Source organism: Tachysurus vachellii, chromosome 11 (assembly GCF_030014155.1).
Source record: "Tachysurus vachellii isolate PV-2020 chromosome 11, HZAU_Pvac_v1, whole genome shotgun sequence".
In the NCBI taxonomy this organism is placed as follows: domain Eukaryota; kingdom Metazoa; phylum Chordata; class Actinopteri; order Siluriformes; family Bagridae; genus Tachysurus; species Tachysurus vachellii.
The window spans coordinates 10,699,719-10,716,162 of NC_083470.1; the positions used below are offsets into that span (position 1 = coordinate 10,699,719).

Sequence of the window (16,444 nt, forward strand, 5' to 3'; positions counted from 1 at the left end):
TGGCGTTTATGTTAAAAATAAAAAGAGAACTAAAACTGGAATGGGATTTTCAAAAAGCACAGTGTTATGATCAAGTGTCCACAAACCTTGGGCCATATAGTGCAATGTCCATTTCTAACTGAAACTGATATTATATTAGACCTAAATAATTGTTACATTGGAATTGCAGTCTAAATTGCTCTTATTTTGTACAAATTCATACTTTTTTTGCTTGTTGAAAGCATTTATTTGAACAAAATAAGTGCAATTTTGTGCAAGCCATGTTAATATTGAGTTTATTCCTCCAGTAGGTTAGAATAATGGCCAACGAAGATCTGAATTCGCTTCATTCATTCATTAAGCATGAAGCAAATCAGATCGACATCAGCATCAGACAGCTGTGTCATGATCTGTATCAACGTCATAAAAATATTGTTGTAAACAAAATAAATTGTATTGTGCTATCGCTAATTGGCATTCGCTACTAAGGATAACACACATTTTTACTCCCACACAGCTCTACTGATTCATAGCAAAACTAAGAAAAGAAAAGTTTTTACCTTGGCAATTTGAAGCAGTACTATACAGTGCTTGATAGATTCTACCATACTCTAAAAAGACAAAGCACAAGTAATAAAAAAATAAGACAATTTGACACTAATGCTCTAGAAGCTGAAGAACATACAGGAACACTAGAACATACTTACACAAGTAGTTTCTTTCAGGTTCTCGATTTTCTTTAAAAAAAAATAAAAATAAAAATAAAAGGTCAGGACAAATAGTCTAAATCTGTTTCAATACCACTGCCTTTACTTATAAAGGAACCATGAACAGTACACATGAAAAAGAGAAGTGAAAAGGTGACGGTACAGAGCAGAAAGTCGTGCAATTCCCAGAATACTGAAACTTTGACTAGTCCTCTAAATGTAATAGCTGTTTTGCAATATAAAATACTGTTACAACACCACCCTTAAACTGGTAAAATTAGTATTTAGCTAAACACTGGCCACGCACCTCTATGAATTACCAAATACACACACACACACTTTTGCGCTGTGAAAAACACTGTGTATAAATTAAACATGTTACTAGATGTCTCATAAGAGATAATAACGACTTACTCTGCTCGACTCGTCATCTTTGCAGTCTTTTATCTTTTCATCAAAGAGCTACAGGATGTAAGTGGAAACAAAATAGACAAGTTGAATGATGAAAAAGAACACACAATAACAGTATGCTAACAAGGTAATATTCTGATAAAGCCTATCTATACACAGGTAATAATCTTTACAAACCTGCTCCAAATTGCTGCAAATGATAACAACGCTTACTTACCTTTAGCTGGTCAATCAGAATCTGTAAATATGCGTCTGCTTCAGCAAGCTTTTTGTCAAAGTCTTGAACGCTGGGAACAAACGATGTCTCTGCCTCCTGGAATTGAAAACAGGAGAGACTGTTTTGAGTCACCGCAGTACCTTTAAACACCTCCATGCTGTGCTTCCCTTTGCCTTATTCTGCTTTCCACTTTCAAGAAGAGGAAAGTGGTGCAAGTACAGTGGTGTGAAAAAGTGTTAAACCCTCTCCTTGTTAATTTATTTTTTTTTGCATGTTTGTCACACTTTAATGTTTTAGATCATCAAACAAATTTAAATATTAGTCAAAGATAACTCAAGTAAACACAACATGCAGTTTTTTAAAAAAGGTTTTAGTTATTAAAGAAAAACGAAAATTCAAACCCAATATGGCCCTGTGTGAAAAAGTGTAAAGGGGACCAAAACTTTTTCACACCACTGTACTACTGACCCCAGCCAGTTTCCTTCTACACCCTAATGAGATGGAGCCTAATTTTACAGTTAGAATAGCATCCAAACAGCAATCAAACTGATGAGAGTCCCCCACTTCTGAACAAAACTGTAACAGAGAATAATACACAGAATAAAACTGTCTTACACTGTCTGTATTGTCTTGTATAGTCAGTCTTGTCTTCTATAGTCCAAGCTAAAGGTATAGTGTTATTTATGTCAGTACTTTTGAGTGTCACCAACAGCTGGAACCAAATTCCTTGTGTGTGTCAACACACTTGGACAATAAACCTGAATCTGATTCTGATTCTGATTCATAAAAAAGAAAAAAAAGAATTAAATAGGTGTAAATTTATGATAAATAATGTCAAAGGTAAAATGCAGCAAAAAAAAAACAACAACAGTAAACCATGGGAAAAGGAACAAGTCTACAAAGATTGATATATAAATTATATTTATGGTCTTTACATAATATTTTGCCACAGTACCCAGTCATGTTGATTCCAGTTATATTAAGTATTTTCTAGATCTTTACGCATTTTGTGTAGAAGTTCCATAAACTACCAGTGGAGCTTACGAGTATGACAATTACGGCCAAAAAACAAATAACTGAAATAAAAGTATGCATTAATGCACTCGTTCTGATAAGTTATTGTTTCTGTATTAACGGGTCATACACAGGGACCTGTATAGTGACGGCTAAACATCATCCAACACAAATAATTAATGAATTAAAAAAATTGTTGTTGTTTGAGTCTTATAATCATTAATGTGGTTAAGTTTTTCATTATATATTTATTCTCATTTATGTAAAGAGTCTTGGGTGTAAGTGTTCTTGGTAGGAGTACTACTTTTGGCTTCCACTGCTATCTCAGTAAAATGACAGGCTACGGTTTGCTTGTGTGTCTATACATATAGTGGTGTGAAAAAGGACTGCCCACTTCCCGATTTTTAATTTTTTTGCATGTTTGTCACACTTTAATATTTTAGATCATCAAACAAATTGAAATATTAGTCAAAGATAATAAGTAAACACAACATGCAGTTTTTAAATATAGGTTTTAATAATTAAGGGAAAACAAAATCCAAACCCACATGGCCTTGTTTGAAAAAGTGTTTGCCCCCTAAACCTAATAACTGGTTGGGCCACCCTTGGCAGCAAGAACTGCAATCAAGAGTTTGCTATAACTTGCAATGAGTCTGCTACAGTACTGTGGAGGTATTTTGGTCCACTCATCTTTGCAGAATTGTTGTGATTCAGCCACATTGGAGGGTTTTCGATCATTAACCTCCTTTTTAAGGTCATGCCACAGCATCTCAATAGGATTCAGGTCAGGAATTTGACTAGGCCACTCCAAAGTCTTCATTTTGTTTATCTTCAGCCATTCAGAGGTGGACTTGCTGGTGTGTTTTGGAATATTGTCCTGCTGCAGAACCCAAGTTCACTTCAGCTTGAGGTCACAAAAAGATGGCCGCACATTGTCCTTCAGGATTTTTTTGGTAGACAGCAGAATTCATGATTCCATTGCAAAACAGCCCCAGACCATCACACTACCACCACCACCATATTTTACTGTTGGTATGCTGGAATGCAGTGTTACTTTTCCGCCAGATGTAATGGGACACACACCTTCCAAAAAGTTCAACTTTTGTCTCGTCAGTCCACAGAGTATTTTCCCAAAAGTCTCAAGGATCATCAAGTTTTCTGGCAAATCTGAGACAAGCCTTTATGTTCTTTTTGCTCAGCAGCGGTTTTCGTCTTGGAGTCATAAACACTGACCTTAACTGAGGCAAGTGAGGCCTGCAGTTCTTTGGATGTTGTTGTGTGGTCTTTTATGACATCTTGGATGAGTCGTCGCTGCACTCTTGGGGTAATTTTGGTTGGCCGGCCACTCCTGGGAAGGTTCTCCACTGTTCCATGTTTTCGCCATTTGTTGATAATGGCTCTCACAGCCCGAAAGCTTTAGAAATAGCTTTAGAACCTTTCCCAGACTGATAAATCTCAATTACTTTCTCTCATTTGTTTCTGAATTTCTTTGGATCTCGGCATGAAGCGTAGCTTTTGAGGATCTTTTGGTCTATGTCACTTTGTCAGTCAGGTCTTATTTAAGTCATTTCTTGATTGTGAACAGGTGTGGCAGTAATAAGGCCTGTGTGTGGCTAGAGAAATTGAACTCAGGTGTGATGAACCACAGTAAAGTTATGTTTTTGGGGGGACACTTTTTCACACAGAGCCATGTGGGTTTGGATTTTGTTTTCCCTTAATAATAAAAAACTTCATTTAAAATCTGCATGTTCTGTTTACTTGTCTTATCTTATAATAGTAATATATTAGAACTGTATATGGTAGCCTTAACATGTGAAAACTTGTCCCTTGGACATTCCACAACAATAAATCAAAACAGTTAAACCATTTTAATTAAACAGAATTACACACTACAGGCTGTACTATTATACGCACATAATGCACTTTGTGTGGTAGCGGCACTTAGCTTCCATCTCCTGCCATGTCCCACCTCCAAAGCGTGCATTATTTTGAATAACAGAAGAAGAAAAAAAAAACCATGTAGCGTCTGCAAAGAGCTTACAAAGATTGTATGTTACAGTACCTTACTTGTTGAAAATATCTAAAAAGAATTTCCAAAACATTAGATTAAAAACACCATAAAAGCTAACCGGTCTCACTGATGACGCAAATAAGGATGGGTTCCCCTTTGAGTTTGGTTCCTCTCAAGGTTTCTTCCTTTATCATTCAAGGGAGTTTTTCCTCACCACAGCCGCCTGAGTCACCTCAGACTTACTCATTGGGGATAAATACAAACACGTTTAAATATATCTAATATTAATCTTGAATTTTTGTATTATATTAATCTTTATATTAACCTTTTCTTTTATGTTTATGTTCTGTAAAGCTGCTTTGAGAAATTGTCAATTGTTAAAAGCGCTATACAAATAAATTTGAATTGAACTGATCTGATGAGACGAGGTAAAATGTTATAATGCTTCAAATAAATTAGTTTAGGTGTGTGCAGTTAACCAGGTAATTCTTTCCTGTGAAAGTGAAAAGATCAGATTTTTTTTTTAAGACACTAATTCCACATTGTGGGTTTTTCTGAAATTATTTTATCTTGATTTCATTTATTTACATTTTAACGGGAGTGTGTAAACATTTTTATAATCACAGTAAAGCCAATATCCTGGTGGGAGCTGGTGATCAAACTGTGTGCCAGCAGTATACATTTCTATTTGAGCTCAAGTGCAAATAGACATGCATAGACACATGTTTACACCTTCTTCATACACATACGCTAACATACTGTACACCAAAACCATTCACTCTATTACACCGATACAGACAGTGGACTCTTCAAAAGCAAAGAAGAGGAAAAAGAAAAAAGGATATTTTCCGGTTCGAAATGTGTCAAATGTTTGTCAGTAAGTCACGGTCTGCTCTAGTACGACACAGCATAGGACATGTAGTTTCAGAGATCCAGCTAAATAAACCAACATATAATAGCGGCTATTGTAAATAGTCACTGCGACAATTTGGTTAAATATTAATAGTAAAACATAAGTTACTCCCCAATCTGGACTTTATTCTCCGCTGATGGACTCGAGGAACTTTTTACGTTGACCTCCAGAGCAAGAACTAGCTGTATCCAACCTCGTCAAAGGGATATGAAGGAAAGCCATTGACGCGTTCCTGCCATTTTACTGCACTTCCAAACAAAGCTGAAAACAGTTTAAAAACAGTGGTCAAAGTCTTCTTTGGTGCATGAACATGAGTCTCCACTAGGAGCAAAAGTGAGCGGAGATAAAACTGTGGTTGGGATCAGGAAAGATTTCTCTTGAAAATATAAAAGCAACTTAGTCACATGAGTCTGACCTCTGGTATTTTTTGTCATTAAATATGAAAAAGGCATTTGACAGAGATGGTGGATGACCAACTGTATACTTTTAATTGCCATAGATTATCAGCAAACACACAAGATTATTTCGTTTGCTTAGCAAGAAACAGATGTGCATGTGTTGAGCAAAAGTAAATAAAAGTAAATTAAACATTAATGTGCTCGCAGATAAAAATAATATTAAATGTACACACTGTATCAGTATGGTACATTTACTCACTTTCTGCTGCTAGCAACACTAAAGGCCATTATTTGGGAATAACTTCTTCTGTACACTAAACTTCACTAGGGTCAATCTGTGTCCTGAATTGGCCTTAAAACATTAGTGATGCACATCCCACTGTCCTTCCAACCTCACATTTATTTTAAAAAGGTTAAAATGTAAAACAGGCAGCATGGTGGCAGAAGGATTACCGTTCCCGCCTCACAGCTCAGGTTTCTATCTGTCTGGAATTTCGCATGTTTTCCCATGTTTGTGTGGGTTCTCTGGTTTCACTGTCCAAAAACATACAAGTAGCCAGATAGGCTACACTAAATTGTCCCTTGCTGTGAATATGTGTACATGGTGCTCTGTGACGGTACGAATTCCCATCCGTAGTGAATTCTCCCACCCTGGGCCTCGGTTCGGCTCCAGGATACTCTGGTTACTAAATATTAATGAATACTTGAAATGTTTAATGTGTTTTCTAACGCAATATGCCTCAAACACACTTGTACAGAGAATAAACACCGATTTGGAGAGTAAAAGAATCAGAAGAATATTAGCGATTATTCTTCTATTTAATAGATTAACAGAATTAACAGACATCCATTTCATTTGGATTGGCCTCAAATTGATTTGATCTGTTTTGATTGAGCTCACTAAATGAGGTTTTATTGTAATTGAACAGATGGGTTTGGTTTATAATCAGATTATTAGACTGCAAATAAACCTAGCCATTATGCCATGCTGTTTAAAAGAGTATTTTCCCTGCTGAAAACTAATGCAGAGAAATGGAGTGCCAATCAGGAGCATATTCTTCAAGATGGAGAACAATTGGAGAGCATATGCTTCCAGACCTTGAGACTTGTGGTCAGAAATGTATTTTCTCAAACATTGGGTGTCGTTTGGGCAAAACATCTGAGGCTAAGACTTTTTAAATCTATATAACATTTGAATTTCTTCATTCATTATATTGCACCAGAGCACTTATTCATTTTAAGTCAGATATAATACACACACCTACTAACAGATGAGCGTTAAGAACATACTCTGTTTCGCAAGTCTCTCAAACATACAAAAACTAATTCAAATTCTATAATACAAAAAATAGGTAGGTTTCAACAGTTGAGAGAGAATGTTACTTCATCCAAGTTTAACAATCAAATAATGATCAAGTAAAATATCAAATGATTCATAATGTTTTCCACAAACACCAATACAGTCAGTCTGTGGCAAGTCTAAACTGTATTATGCTGTTGTTTTTTTATAACACGCTTTACCCAGAGTACAAAAGCACACGATGACAGGATGTTAGCAACTAACAAATTTAAACACTTGCATTTTAATGGCTTAAGACAAAACAGGGAGAGGCTTTGACACTTACCCGTAAGAAGCCTGAGTCACAGTCTAGCCTGAGTCAACATCACAATTCAAACTAACATAGACATGTGCTAACAAAGCTGGTTGTTTAATTTAGTCTCTACTTAGCACGATATAGCAAAAACTCACTTTAAGATTATGATGTTTCTTGAGCCAAACCTCACTCTTAACCTGAATCTAATCAATATACAATGTGTAGGCAGGGGCTTACTCTACATATATACACACAGACAAGCACGTGGACACACAAGAGCTAAAAGATACACACCCATTCTCAAAACAAAACAGAACGTACAGTGCGTTGTGTTTAAAACTTTAAATCCATGCATGTCATACACCATTCCCTGAACATCGCTATCCAAAATACACAAACCCACTATTTTAAATGACACTGAATTTTAAACTCAGATACTCACATGAATCCTGACTCTGCTGAATTGGGACATTAGAGAAGCCAGAAGTTTCTGTCTTGGCACCACCTATAAATTACTCCCTAGCTGTCAGCCCAAGTCAGATTTTCCTCTGCTGGAAACCTCTGAATCCACCTCCAAGAAAACTGCAGCTAAAATGCAGTCAGAAAAAGTTTGACTCAACTACTACATGAAAAACACAACGCTTCAAGGAACTCAAGAAAGGAAGTACAGACTTCCGCAGATTTAAAAAAAAAAAAGAAAAGAAAAAGGAACTCCCTAAATGGGGTCAAACAACTATGAACAGCTGCTCTGATTGGGTAACCATCTGCTGCAGTTGAGAGACTGGCCAAGTGTGCAGAGCTGGGATTGGCTCATTAGGGATATAGGATCATGTGACTATAAGGCTTCATTCTGCCAGGCAAGTAGATTCATGCATCAGTCAGTCAGCAGAATTATTCACATCGACATCAGGACACCAGGAGTAGAGGAAAGGACGAGAGGAGAGTTCAAATCAATTTAAATCGCTTTACAAAAGGAGAGAAAAGAACCAATTATGGGAAAAAGAGAAGTTGTGTGGGGTAAATAAGTGAGCCGTGTTCTGTTTTCCTGGACTCCATGACACATATTCTATATCCACACGCTCTCACACTCACAATACACTCATAATACAAACACGCTTATCCTTTAGGGCTGATTTATATTTCTACAAGCATGTTTCTGCAAGCACATAACAGCATCCTGTGTGCGTACACTGGCGTAGGGTAAAGCCTTCATATTTGCATATATTGTGAGCATGACCACTAGGGGGTAATGTCCCGTGAACCAAGCCAAAATTTACAGAACTGATACAGCAAGAAATAGCACAAACAAAGGAAAGTTCCGAGTTACAATGTATAAATAAGAAAGAGACGATTACACAGGCGTAACCCCACTCTGTAGGATGCTAGGGGGAAAAAGTGTGGTCTATTAGAAACCAAGTCAATGCGCACTGTAAAGATTACTGTAGCGTTTCAACACGTCTTAAGCAGCTCTTGTATCAAAGCTGTTCACAATTCCAGAAATTGGCAATCACAGATTCAGCTTTTGTAAAATAAAGCCATTGTACATTATTGTGATTGCCATGTGTGAAAAACAAGAAAATCTGAAACAGATAAACACTAATCATTTATACTAGCTGTTCTGTGAGAGACTTTTGATCACAGAGGTAAAATATTACTAAAGACAGTTTAATATATAACTCTCTCAGTTAAATATTATACAGAGTGGATATGTTTAAACTGAGATTTCAACCATTTCTTTAGCAAGATGTTTTAATGAACTACACTTTCGGAAAAAGAGGAGCGCATGCACGTCTATAGAAGACGGAAAGTACTGAATGCGCAAGAGGAAAACACGTTATTGTTTACACGATAGTATAGTTCAGAGTAGAATGGTTCCACATTCAAGTTTAAACAATAATATCCTGAAATTGATTTCTGGGCATGTAAACAGACACACCTCTCCACCAACCAATCAGTGTCCAGCTCAAGAATGGAAGATGCAGAGAAGCCCTGACATGTACGATGTGTAGCTAGCTCTTTGAAGGAAAGTGAGCTAGCAGATGTCCTATAATCTCCCTCTATGCATCGCAACACAAATAAATGTTAATGTAGAAGTATTAACCAAGCCTTCCACTGAAGGACAAGTTCCTAAACAAGGGCAAAACTAGAGCCTAATAACGACATCACAGGTGTTTATATAAACGCTTAACAGAAATGATAAATATGACAAAAATTGCAGTAAGGATAATTTAATTATCCCTAACACTAACAAAATAGGCATATGCAGCAATTCCTGGCTGTCTCATCACAAACTTTATTATTATTATGATTATTTACTTTGTTTCTCCGAAAATGATTTTCAGGAACGCTGGATATGAAAAGAAAGCAGCCTGAACTCTTACCCGTAGCTGGAGTGCGTGACGTAGAATTGTCCCCTCTAATGCGTGGATCCACTTCTCCCTCTCATCAGCGTCTCGGGCTGCCGGGGCAGAACATCCAAAACACAATCCATTAGAGACAGAACACACACAGAAAAAAGGAGAAGGAGGTGTGAAGGTAGGACAAGGGACGTCAGTGTATGAGGCCAACAGCAGCACAGCTTAATATAGCTGTAGAGGTGACAGATGACTAAAGATCAGCAGTGCTCTGTTTACTTTAAAGAAGAAACACAGTGGGAGAACCGAGGACTAAACCGGACTACAGACACACCCACACAACCACACACCTACACCCAACCTCATCTCTCCATGTTAATGATGAACACACCCACACAAACAAAACTACCGGTAACCCTTTCTCAAGAACTAGCAGCTTCCTTAATTAAAACTTGCTGGTTTTCTGAAGTAATGCAATAAAACAACTGAGCCCTTTCTTTGTTTGACCATCATTAAATGGAAGAAAGAAATAGTTGGATTATGACCTCACTTATCGTTCATTATATACAGTTTGTGTCTATTTAAGGATTGGTTTTCAATTTAAACTTTATTTTTCCGCTATGACACTGTCTCAGATGAATGAATTCGTTTTATTTAGCGTTAAACTTATTAAATTAAACTTTTTATTAAAAACTTATTAAATTTATTCGTTTTATTAATAAAAAAATATTCACAAGACAAAGCCCAAATCAATAAATGTTATTTTTATTTAGTATTGAATGGATTGTTTGCATTAATATTTTGTTTGTGCTATCAACTCTGGTAATAAGAATAGTGAAATTTCACTGCTTTTGGTTGCCGTCTTTGCGGTTTAACCGCTGATTAACGTTATAGATAAATGCCTCCAGCTCTGACTGCGCGTGAACGCTGCGCCTCCGTTCAAATAAAGCAGACAGCTGATGACGCACTTTTGAAAGACTACAACGCACGTGCGTAAAAGCAAAGGAAAAAAAATCGCTCTTGGATCAAACTGATAAATAATTTTCTTTCCAATCGAAAACATGTCCTGCATTTTAACGTAATTTTTATTTTTTATTTTTGAAAGAAAAAAATATACTTATAGTTTTAGGGTGGCTGAGATCACAGACAGGGGGGCTGGAGCCACCCTAAAAAAGGCCTAGAACCTCCCCTGGTTAAACATGTCTAAAAAAGTCTAAACTGTGGATTTATTTCCAAAGCTACAACAATGAAGCAAATCTACCCCCTCTGAGAGGGTTTTCTCCACAGCTGGAGATACAATAAGCCAGGAAAGGTCTCGTCTTCTCCCAGAGAAAGCAGACGTTAATTATTCTTCAGAAAATTTGCTAACTGTTTTGCTAAGTTGTAATTCTGGATGTTAAATTTGATGTTGGATTTATTTAAATTTAAATTGATATGAACTGAAATGCTCTGTTTAAAATATTTAAAGAGTGATTAATAAACCAGAATCAGAAAATTTATTTTGATACCCAACCCTATTTAGCGTTCAATTCATTTTAGGTCAAACAGTGAGGGGCTGCTTATATTGGTGTAATATTTCCAATTTCTCATTGTTTTATTTAAACTGGTGTGCTTATTTTATATACTTGAAGTTTTCTGCCACTTGCTGTTGTATTTATTATTATTATTATAGTTTGTGGTGGATTTGCATCACAATCAGGGTGTAGCCGCACCTCGTATCCAGTGTTTCCAGCCTTGAAATCAGGATAAACCATTTACTGAAGATGGAAAAATAAACGATACCAAAAGTTACAGGGATGTAATAGAATATGTATTATAAGTATTATATTTATCGCTGTTGTATTTAGTATATATTTATACTATCACATCAGCATACCTATAAACACACATATAGCATCAAGCTAAAACCTATTTACAAAGAAGTTAGAACAATGAGTTAGTACATGCTGGTACAACAGTATTAATGTATTTCTCTGGATCTTAAGGGACCATGTTGGGGAGCAGAGTTTGAGAATTGTAGTGAAGGATAGTATAGTAACCTGTTATTTTATCCTGCAAGAGGATGTACTGAATTTATCCAGTAAATATCATTATCATGGGATCAACCATCATACTGAACAGTATCTGTTTCCAACAATATTTCCACTTGATCTATGTTCAGATGGGATATTATTTTAACTGTGTATTTATTTTAACTGTAGAACCAGTCTAAACCCAAGAAACTAAAAATAATGACAAACTGAGATATGAGGTTTCCTAAAAATAAAAAAATGGCTTTGAAAAATTACACATTTGAAAGTTGGCATTATTTTTTTTCCCTGTTCACAATAGTATTTACTCAAGGAAGGCAGAAATAAAATAGTAAACAAGATGTGAAATATAGCTGACACTTATAGCTATGCAAAAACAGCTCAAAGCTTTTAAAGGCATTAACCAGATCCACGCATGCCAAATACAACCCCCTCACATGCATGCACGCACACACGCACACACACAGGCTCAGCTACTCATTGGAAAATCTATAGATCCGGTTCTACATTAAATGGAAAACGCCTCTCAGCTTCATCCTGTGCATCTTTCATAACACTACATCCCGACATGACCAGTACAACAACTGACCAACGATCCACTAGAATGAATGAGTCATTATGGAAAGAATTTACAAATTTATAAATCACAGACAAAGCAGTCATTAAATAAATGCTTTATACCATCCAGTGCTTAAAAAAAAGTGCTCCATTTCACTTCATTTGAGCCTCCTGATGTATCCAATCAAAAACCATCGTTTCCTAGAACCCTGTGGTATTTACAGACCAGAACAAACACGACCCATTCCAGCGTTAACTGCCAAGAAAATGCTTATAGACTCTATGATCAGCTTCTATACTACAATGTTTAAGAAACTGATGTGGATTATTTTACAATCCCATCAGCACAAAAGAACATGCTATAATCCCCATATATGTAATAAATCAATAACAACACAGCTTCACAGAATGAATGCAAATGAAATCTGAGCAGGAGCATTGATCTGAGACTATGACAGTGCAAAACAGCATTCTGGTGGAAAATTCTAGACTAAGACGCAACATTACATAGGTTGAACAATTCGAAGCAAACAACAGGTAAGGACGGTTTCATAAACTACATCCCAGGTAGAACTGGACGTCTCCTTTTTCTTAGAAGAATAACACAGCACATCTAATGGATGAAGACAGAAAGAGACAGAGACAGAGAAAGAGAATAATGGAATAAATAGGGGTCATGGCACACAATGTACCCAACTAATGATAAGCAATAGTGAAACTGAGAAATGTGTATTCTCTGTTTTACACACCGCCCTTTGCGTCTGCTAATATGTTGACAACTGATTTGGAAAAATAATGAAAAGTTTATTTGGACAAATTTGTGCCAAACATCCGATTTATTCTCCACAAGAAAAAAAAAGATAATTATGTTCAGTGAGATAAAGGTGTACATAGTTTGAGGAACATATGGGGAGGAAAACCGGTGGGCAGACATTCTGTAATGTATCTGGCATTACAGCATTTTACATAATTTTTCTTAACAACATTTTTGCCAAGCCTCTTATTTGTCTTCTTAGAATGAAGTCATTTTTAGGTTAGCTAGCATAATGCAGGCTGGTATGTGGTGGATACTTATTAGAACAGAGGCTCAATTCAAAGAAAACGCCTCCTGGTTCTCAGAAGTTTGGAGTCTAATATAATATGTCAACAGGGTTGCTCACAAAGTCAGTAGGAAATAAAACCCCATGTCACCACTGTAAAAAGAATTTAGAATAGTATTAACTCTTGATCGATCTGCCTAGACATAAATGTTCACATCTACAACATTGACCATAACCACTGGCTGCTCTGAGAAAGTCAATTTTATCATAAACTCATATGATGATGATAAATTCATCAAATTTTTTGTTTCTCAGAAATGATGTAATTCTGCTCATCTGTTGATTTGGACTTCCCGCATCCAAATAAAGGCTGACTGTTACAATGAAATTTCTTCCCCTCAGGTATAAACATATTTTAATTTAGGCTAAGGTAGAACGTGACTAAGCAAATAATTCTGAATAGTATGAGGACACTGAAGGGTGTCCTAAATGCAGTGGTTCTTTGTTGTATGTAGTAACCTCACAACAGGACTATAACAGAATTTTCTAGGATAAAATGACTAACAGGTTTTCAGGATTGTGTATCCTACAATCAATACCAGCTTTGTTTTCCAAAAGCTCTAGTCTTGTGCATTAAAGGTCACTGATAAATAACCCAGAACGTCTATGCTTTATCCCCTACACCATATCCACATGTCTTTGTCCATCCATCTATTAATCACACTCATTCATTCTCTAGTTCACACCCGCTTGGTGAGAGTGAGAGTCTCCCTTGTTTACTATTTTCTCAATAACAAGGGCATTATTAAAGGATCTTTGCAGCAAGCCTGTTGAGCTCAACTGCTGGTTTCCATGAATCAAGTATCTTCTCAGTAGCTTACATTCACATTTACAGCATTTGGCAGAGGCCCTTATCCAGAGTGACGTACATAAGTGCTTAAATCTCTAACATTGAATACATTAATGCTGGCTCACTAAGTTACATACTTAAGATACCATGAGTTTAAAACATTTGTTCAAAGTTACAATGAAAGGTGTCAAAGGTGTTTTTTTTGTTTTTTTTTAAATGCAAAAGATAAGGAAGGCTTTTGGGGGAGGCTTTACTGCTTAGCACAGACTGCTGAAATAAAGGAGCTTTCAGGCAGGCCAATATCAGTGCCTGTAAGAGCCTAATGAATTATAGATGGTCCTGTAAATAGCAAACAGTTCTTTGGAGATGCCTTTGCTGCAACCGCTGGAAAAAAAAAAAAATCACGTTTGAGAGGCAGTCAGCTAGCTTTATTAAATCTTATTTCTTATTATTATTATAAGAAAACAAAGGGCTCCCAGAATATTTTGATCGTTACCAAAAAGTCCTGTGCACTGCATCCACTTTGCACATCCCTTCAATCATCCTCAGCTGATGTCATTAGTGCTGGATGGCTGCTTCACCTAATTACAGGTAGCTTTGCCTCCTCATCACGCCAGTTCCACACCTGCTCAATGCTGTTCAGCACTTATAAACCCCTATTAGAGACACACATGTCTCTGCTGAGCTTGACGATCCCACATTTAGTCTTACACAAACATCCCCGCTCTCACTGTGGCCAAACTGAATTACATGAATGAGACAGCAGTTCTGAGGATAAATACATGCAGGAAATAATATCTTTTTAAGACATGATAGAGGAGAGATGGGTCCCTGAGGGGGGCATGCTTACAACTGGATATATAGAGAAACCGAGAGAACAAGTCCCTTTGACTGCTCCTTGAAAGCAAAACCTCAGCTGCAGACACAGGGGAATTCAAAGATGCAGAGAGAGGGAATGGGGTAAGATTACTATTGTAAGCAAAACATCATTGTCTGCATTCGGTCCAGTTCACAGGGAGGACCTTAAGTCTGCGCAAAATAAGCAATGCATGCACAAACAGCAAGGTTTTAAATGACTTCAAGAAGTTAAAAGTCTTAAATAAATTAAAGTAGATACAACATAAGAGCAAAATGTCACAGCCATGTACGAGTTTTCTAAAATACATTGGCCAGATGATCCCGGTGCTGGATGATCCGTGTGGCATGTTTACACAACAAAAACAACCTCCAAACATCTACTTGCTGCTCTTCTAACAACCAATAAAAGAAGCAGCATTCTGAGAACTGAAACATTATATCAGGCAATTTCTGGACTCAAGCACAAGCAACAGACACAAACAGAGTCCCATTAATGATGATAAATGAATGACTCAGCTATTGCTAAGTAATGCAAACAGTGAGCGCAAAACTATGACTGCAATATTCCTACTAGCTCCAGCCAAGCATGCAGACGTGCATCACCTTACCCTTCCTACTGTACAGCCACAGCAGACAGTGCCGAAACATGGCAATGGATGAGGGCATGGGGAGGGCGAGAGGGCCCCCGAGGGAAGGGTGTGGAGTGAAAATGGACAAAAAGAGAGGGGGTGGAGGCTAAAAGCTAAAGACCTGGATCTCAGCGCCCTTTTCTTGCCAGCTTGCCCGGTCCAGTGCCACTGGACGAAGGGAGGGGTAAAAGAAAAGAGGAGGAGGTCTGAGGGAGATGAAAGAGGTAGAGCATGTGAGCGCCTAGTGGCGAGAAGTGCGTTACTTCATCTGCTGTACCAAGGCTTAAGGACTACTCAGCTGTGCCCCAGAATTTGCACTTGCGATGCTGTTGTTACAAAACGTGAAAGCCGCTCTGCAGTAAGGAAAAGGAAAGTAACGCCTGTTTCATCTTTCCTCCAGTGCTGCAGGAGAGCCGGACTGCCAGAACATTGGGATACGCTGAATAATTGCACCATCCGCAGTGTGTCAGATGCATGTAAGAGCAATGCAAATGTGTGTGTGTGAGAGCGAGAGAAAGAGAGAGAGAGAGAGAGAGAGAGAGAGAGAGAGAAAGAGAGAGAGAGCGAGAGCGAGAGTGTGTGAGAGAAGAGGCTGCAGATGTTTTGCCGTCATAATCAGCTCTAAATGCAAAACCGAGTGAAAAAGAGAGTGAGAGCAATAGAGACAATGTCTGAGAGCACGTGATTGCTTCAACAAAAACAGCAGAAGCCAACAGCCTGGAAAAAGCATTAAAGGGAGGAAGAGACTGTGAGAAAGATATAAGAGGAAAAATATGCAAGAGGAGGGCTTACCTTGAAAATGGAAAGTCTTTTGGTCTACAGTGATGGTGAAAGTGCTATCGTCTTCATCATCGATTCCAATCACTGCTCCCTGAGCAAG

General features: G+C 37.4%; 1 protein-coding gene across 6 annotated transcripts in view; it reads right to left on the reverse strand.

Moving 5' to 3' along the window:
- osbpl9 (oxysterol binding protein-like 9) overlaps window positions 1-16,444 on the reverse strand; it is a 39,022-nt gene that overhangs the window by 14,260 nt on the left and 8,318 nt on the right. For 3 of the 6 annotated variants that reach the window (XM_060881732.1, XM_060881731.1, XM_060881733.1), the window contains exons 3-8: window positions 16,357-16,435; window positions 9,627-9,703; window positions 1,315-1,410; window positions 1,101-1,148; window positions 687-716; window positions 540-590 (exon numbers count right to left, since the gene is read on the reverse strand). In XM_060881732.1, the coding sequence (XP_060737715.1) occupies window positions 540-590; window positions 687-716; window positions 1,101-1,148; window positions 1,315-1,410; window positions 9,627-9,703; window positions 16,357-16,435 (381 nt within the window). Of the gene's footprint in view, window positions 1-539; window positions 591-686; window positions 717-1,100; window positions 1,149-1,314; window positions 1,411-4,242; window positions 4,269-7,687; window positions 7,913-9,626; window positions 9,925-16,356; window positions 16,436-16,444 lie in introns of those variants that run through there. The other 3 variants (XM_060881735.1, XM_060881734.1, XM_060881736.1) reach the window with 3 other exon arrangements.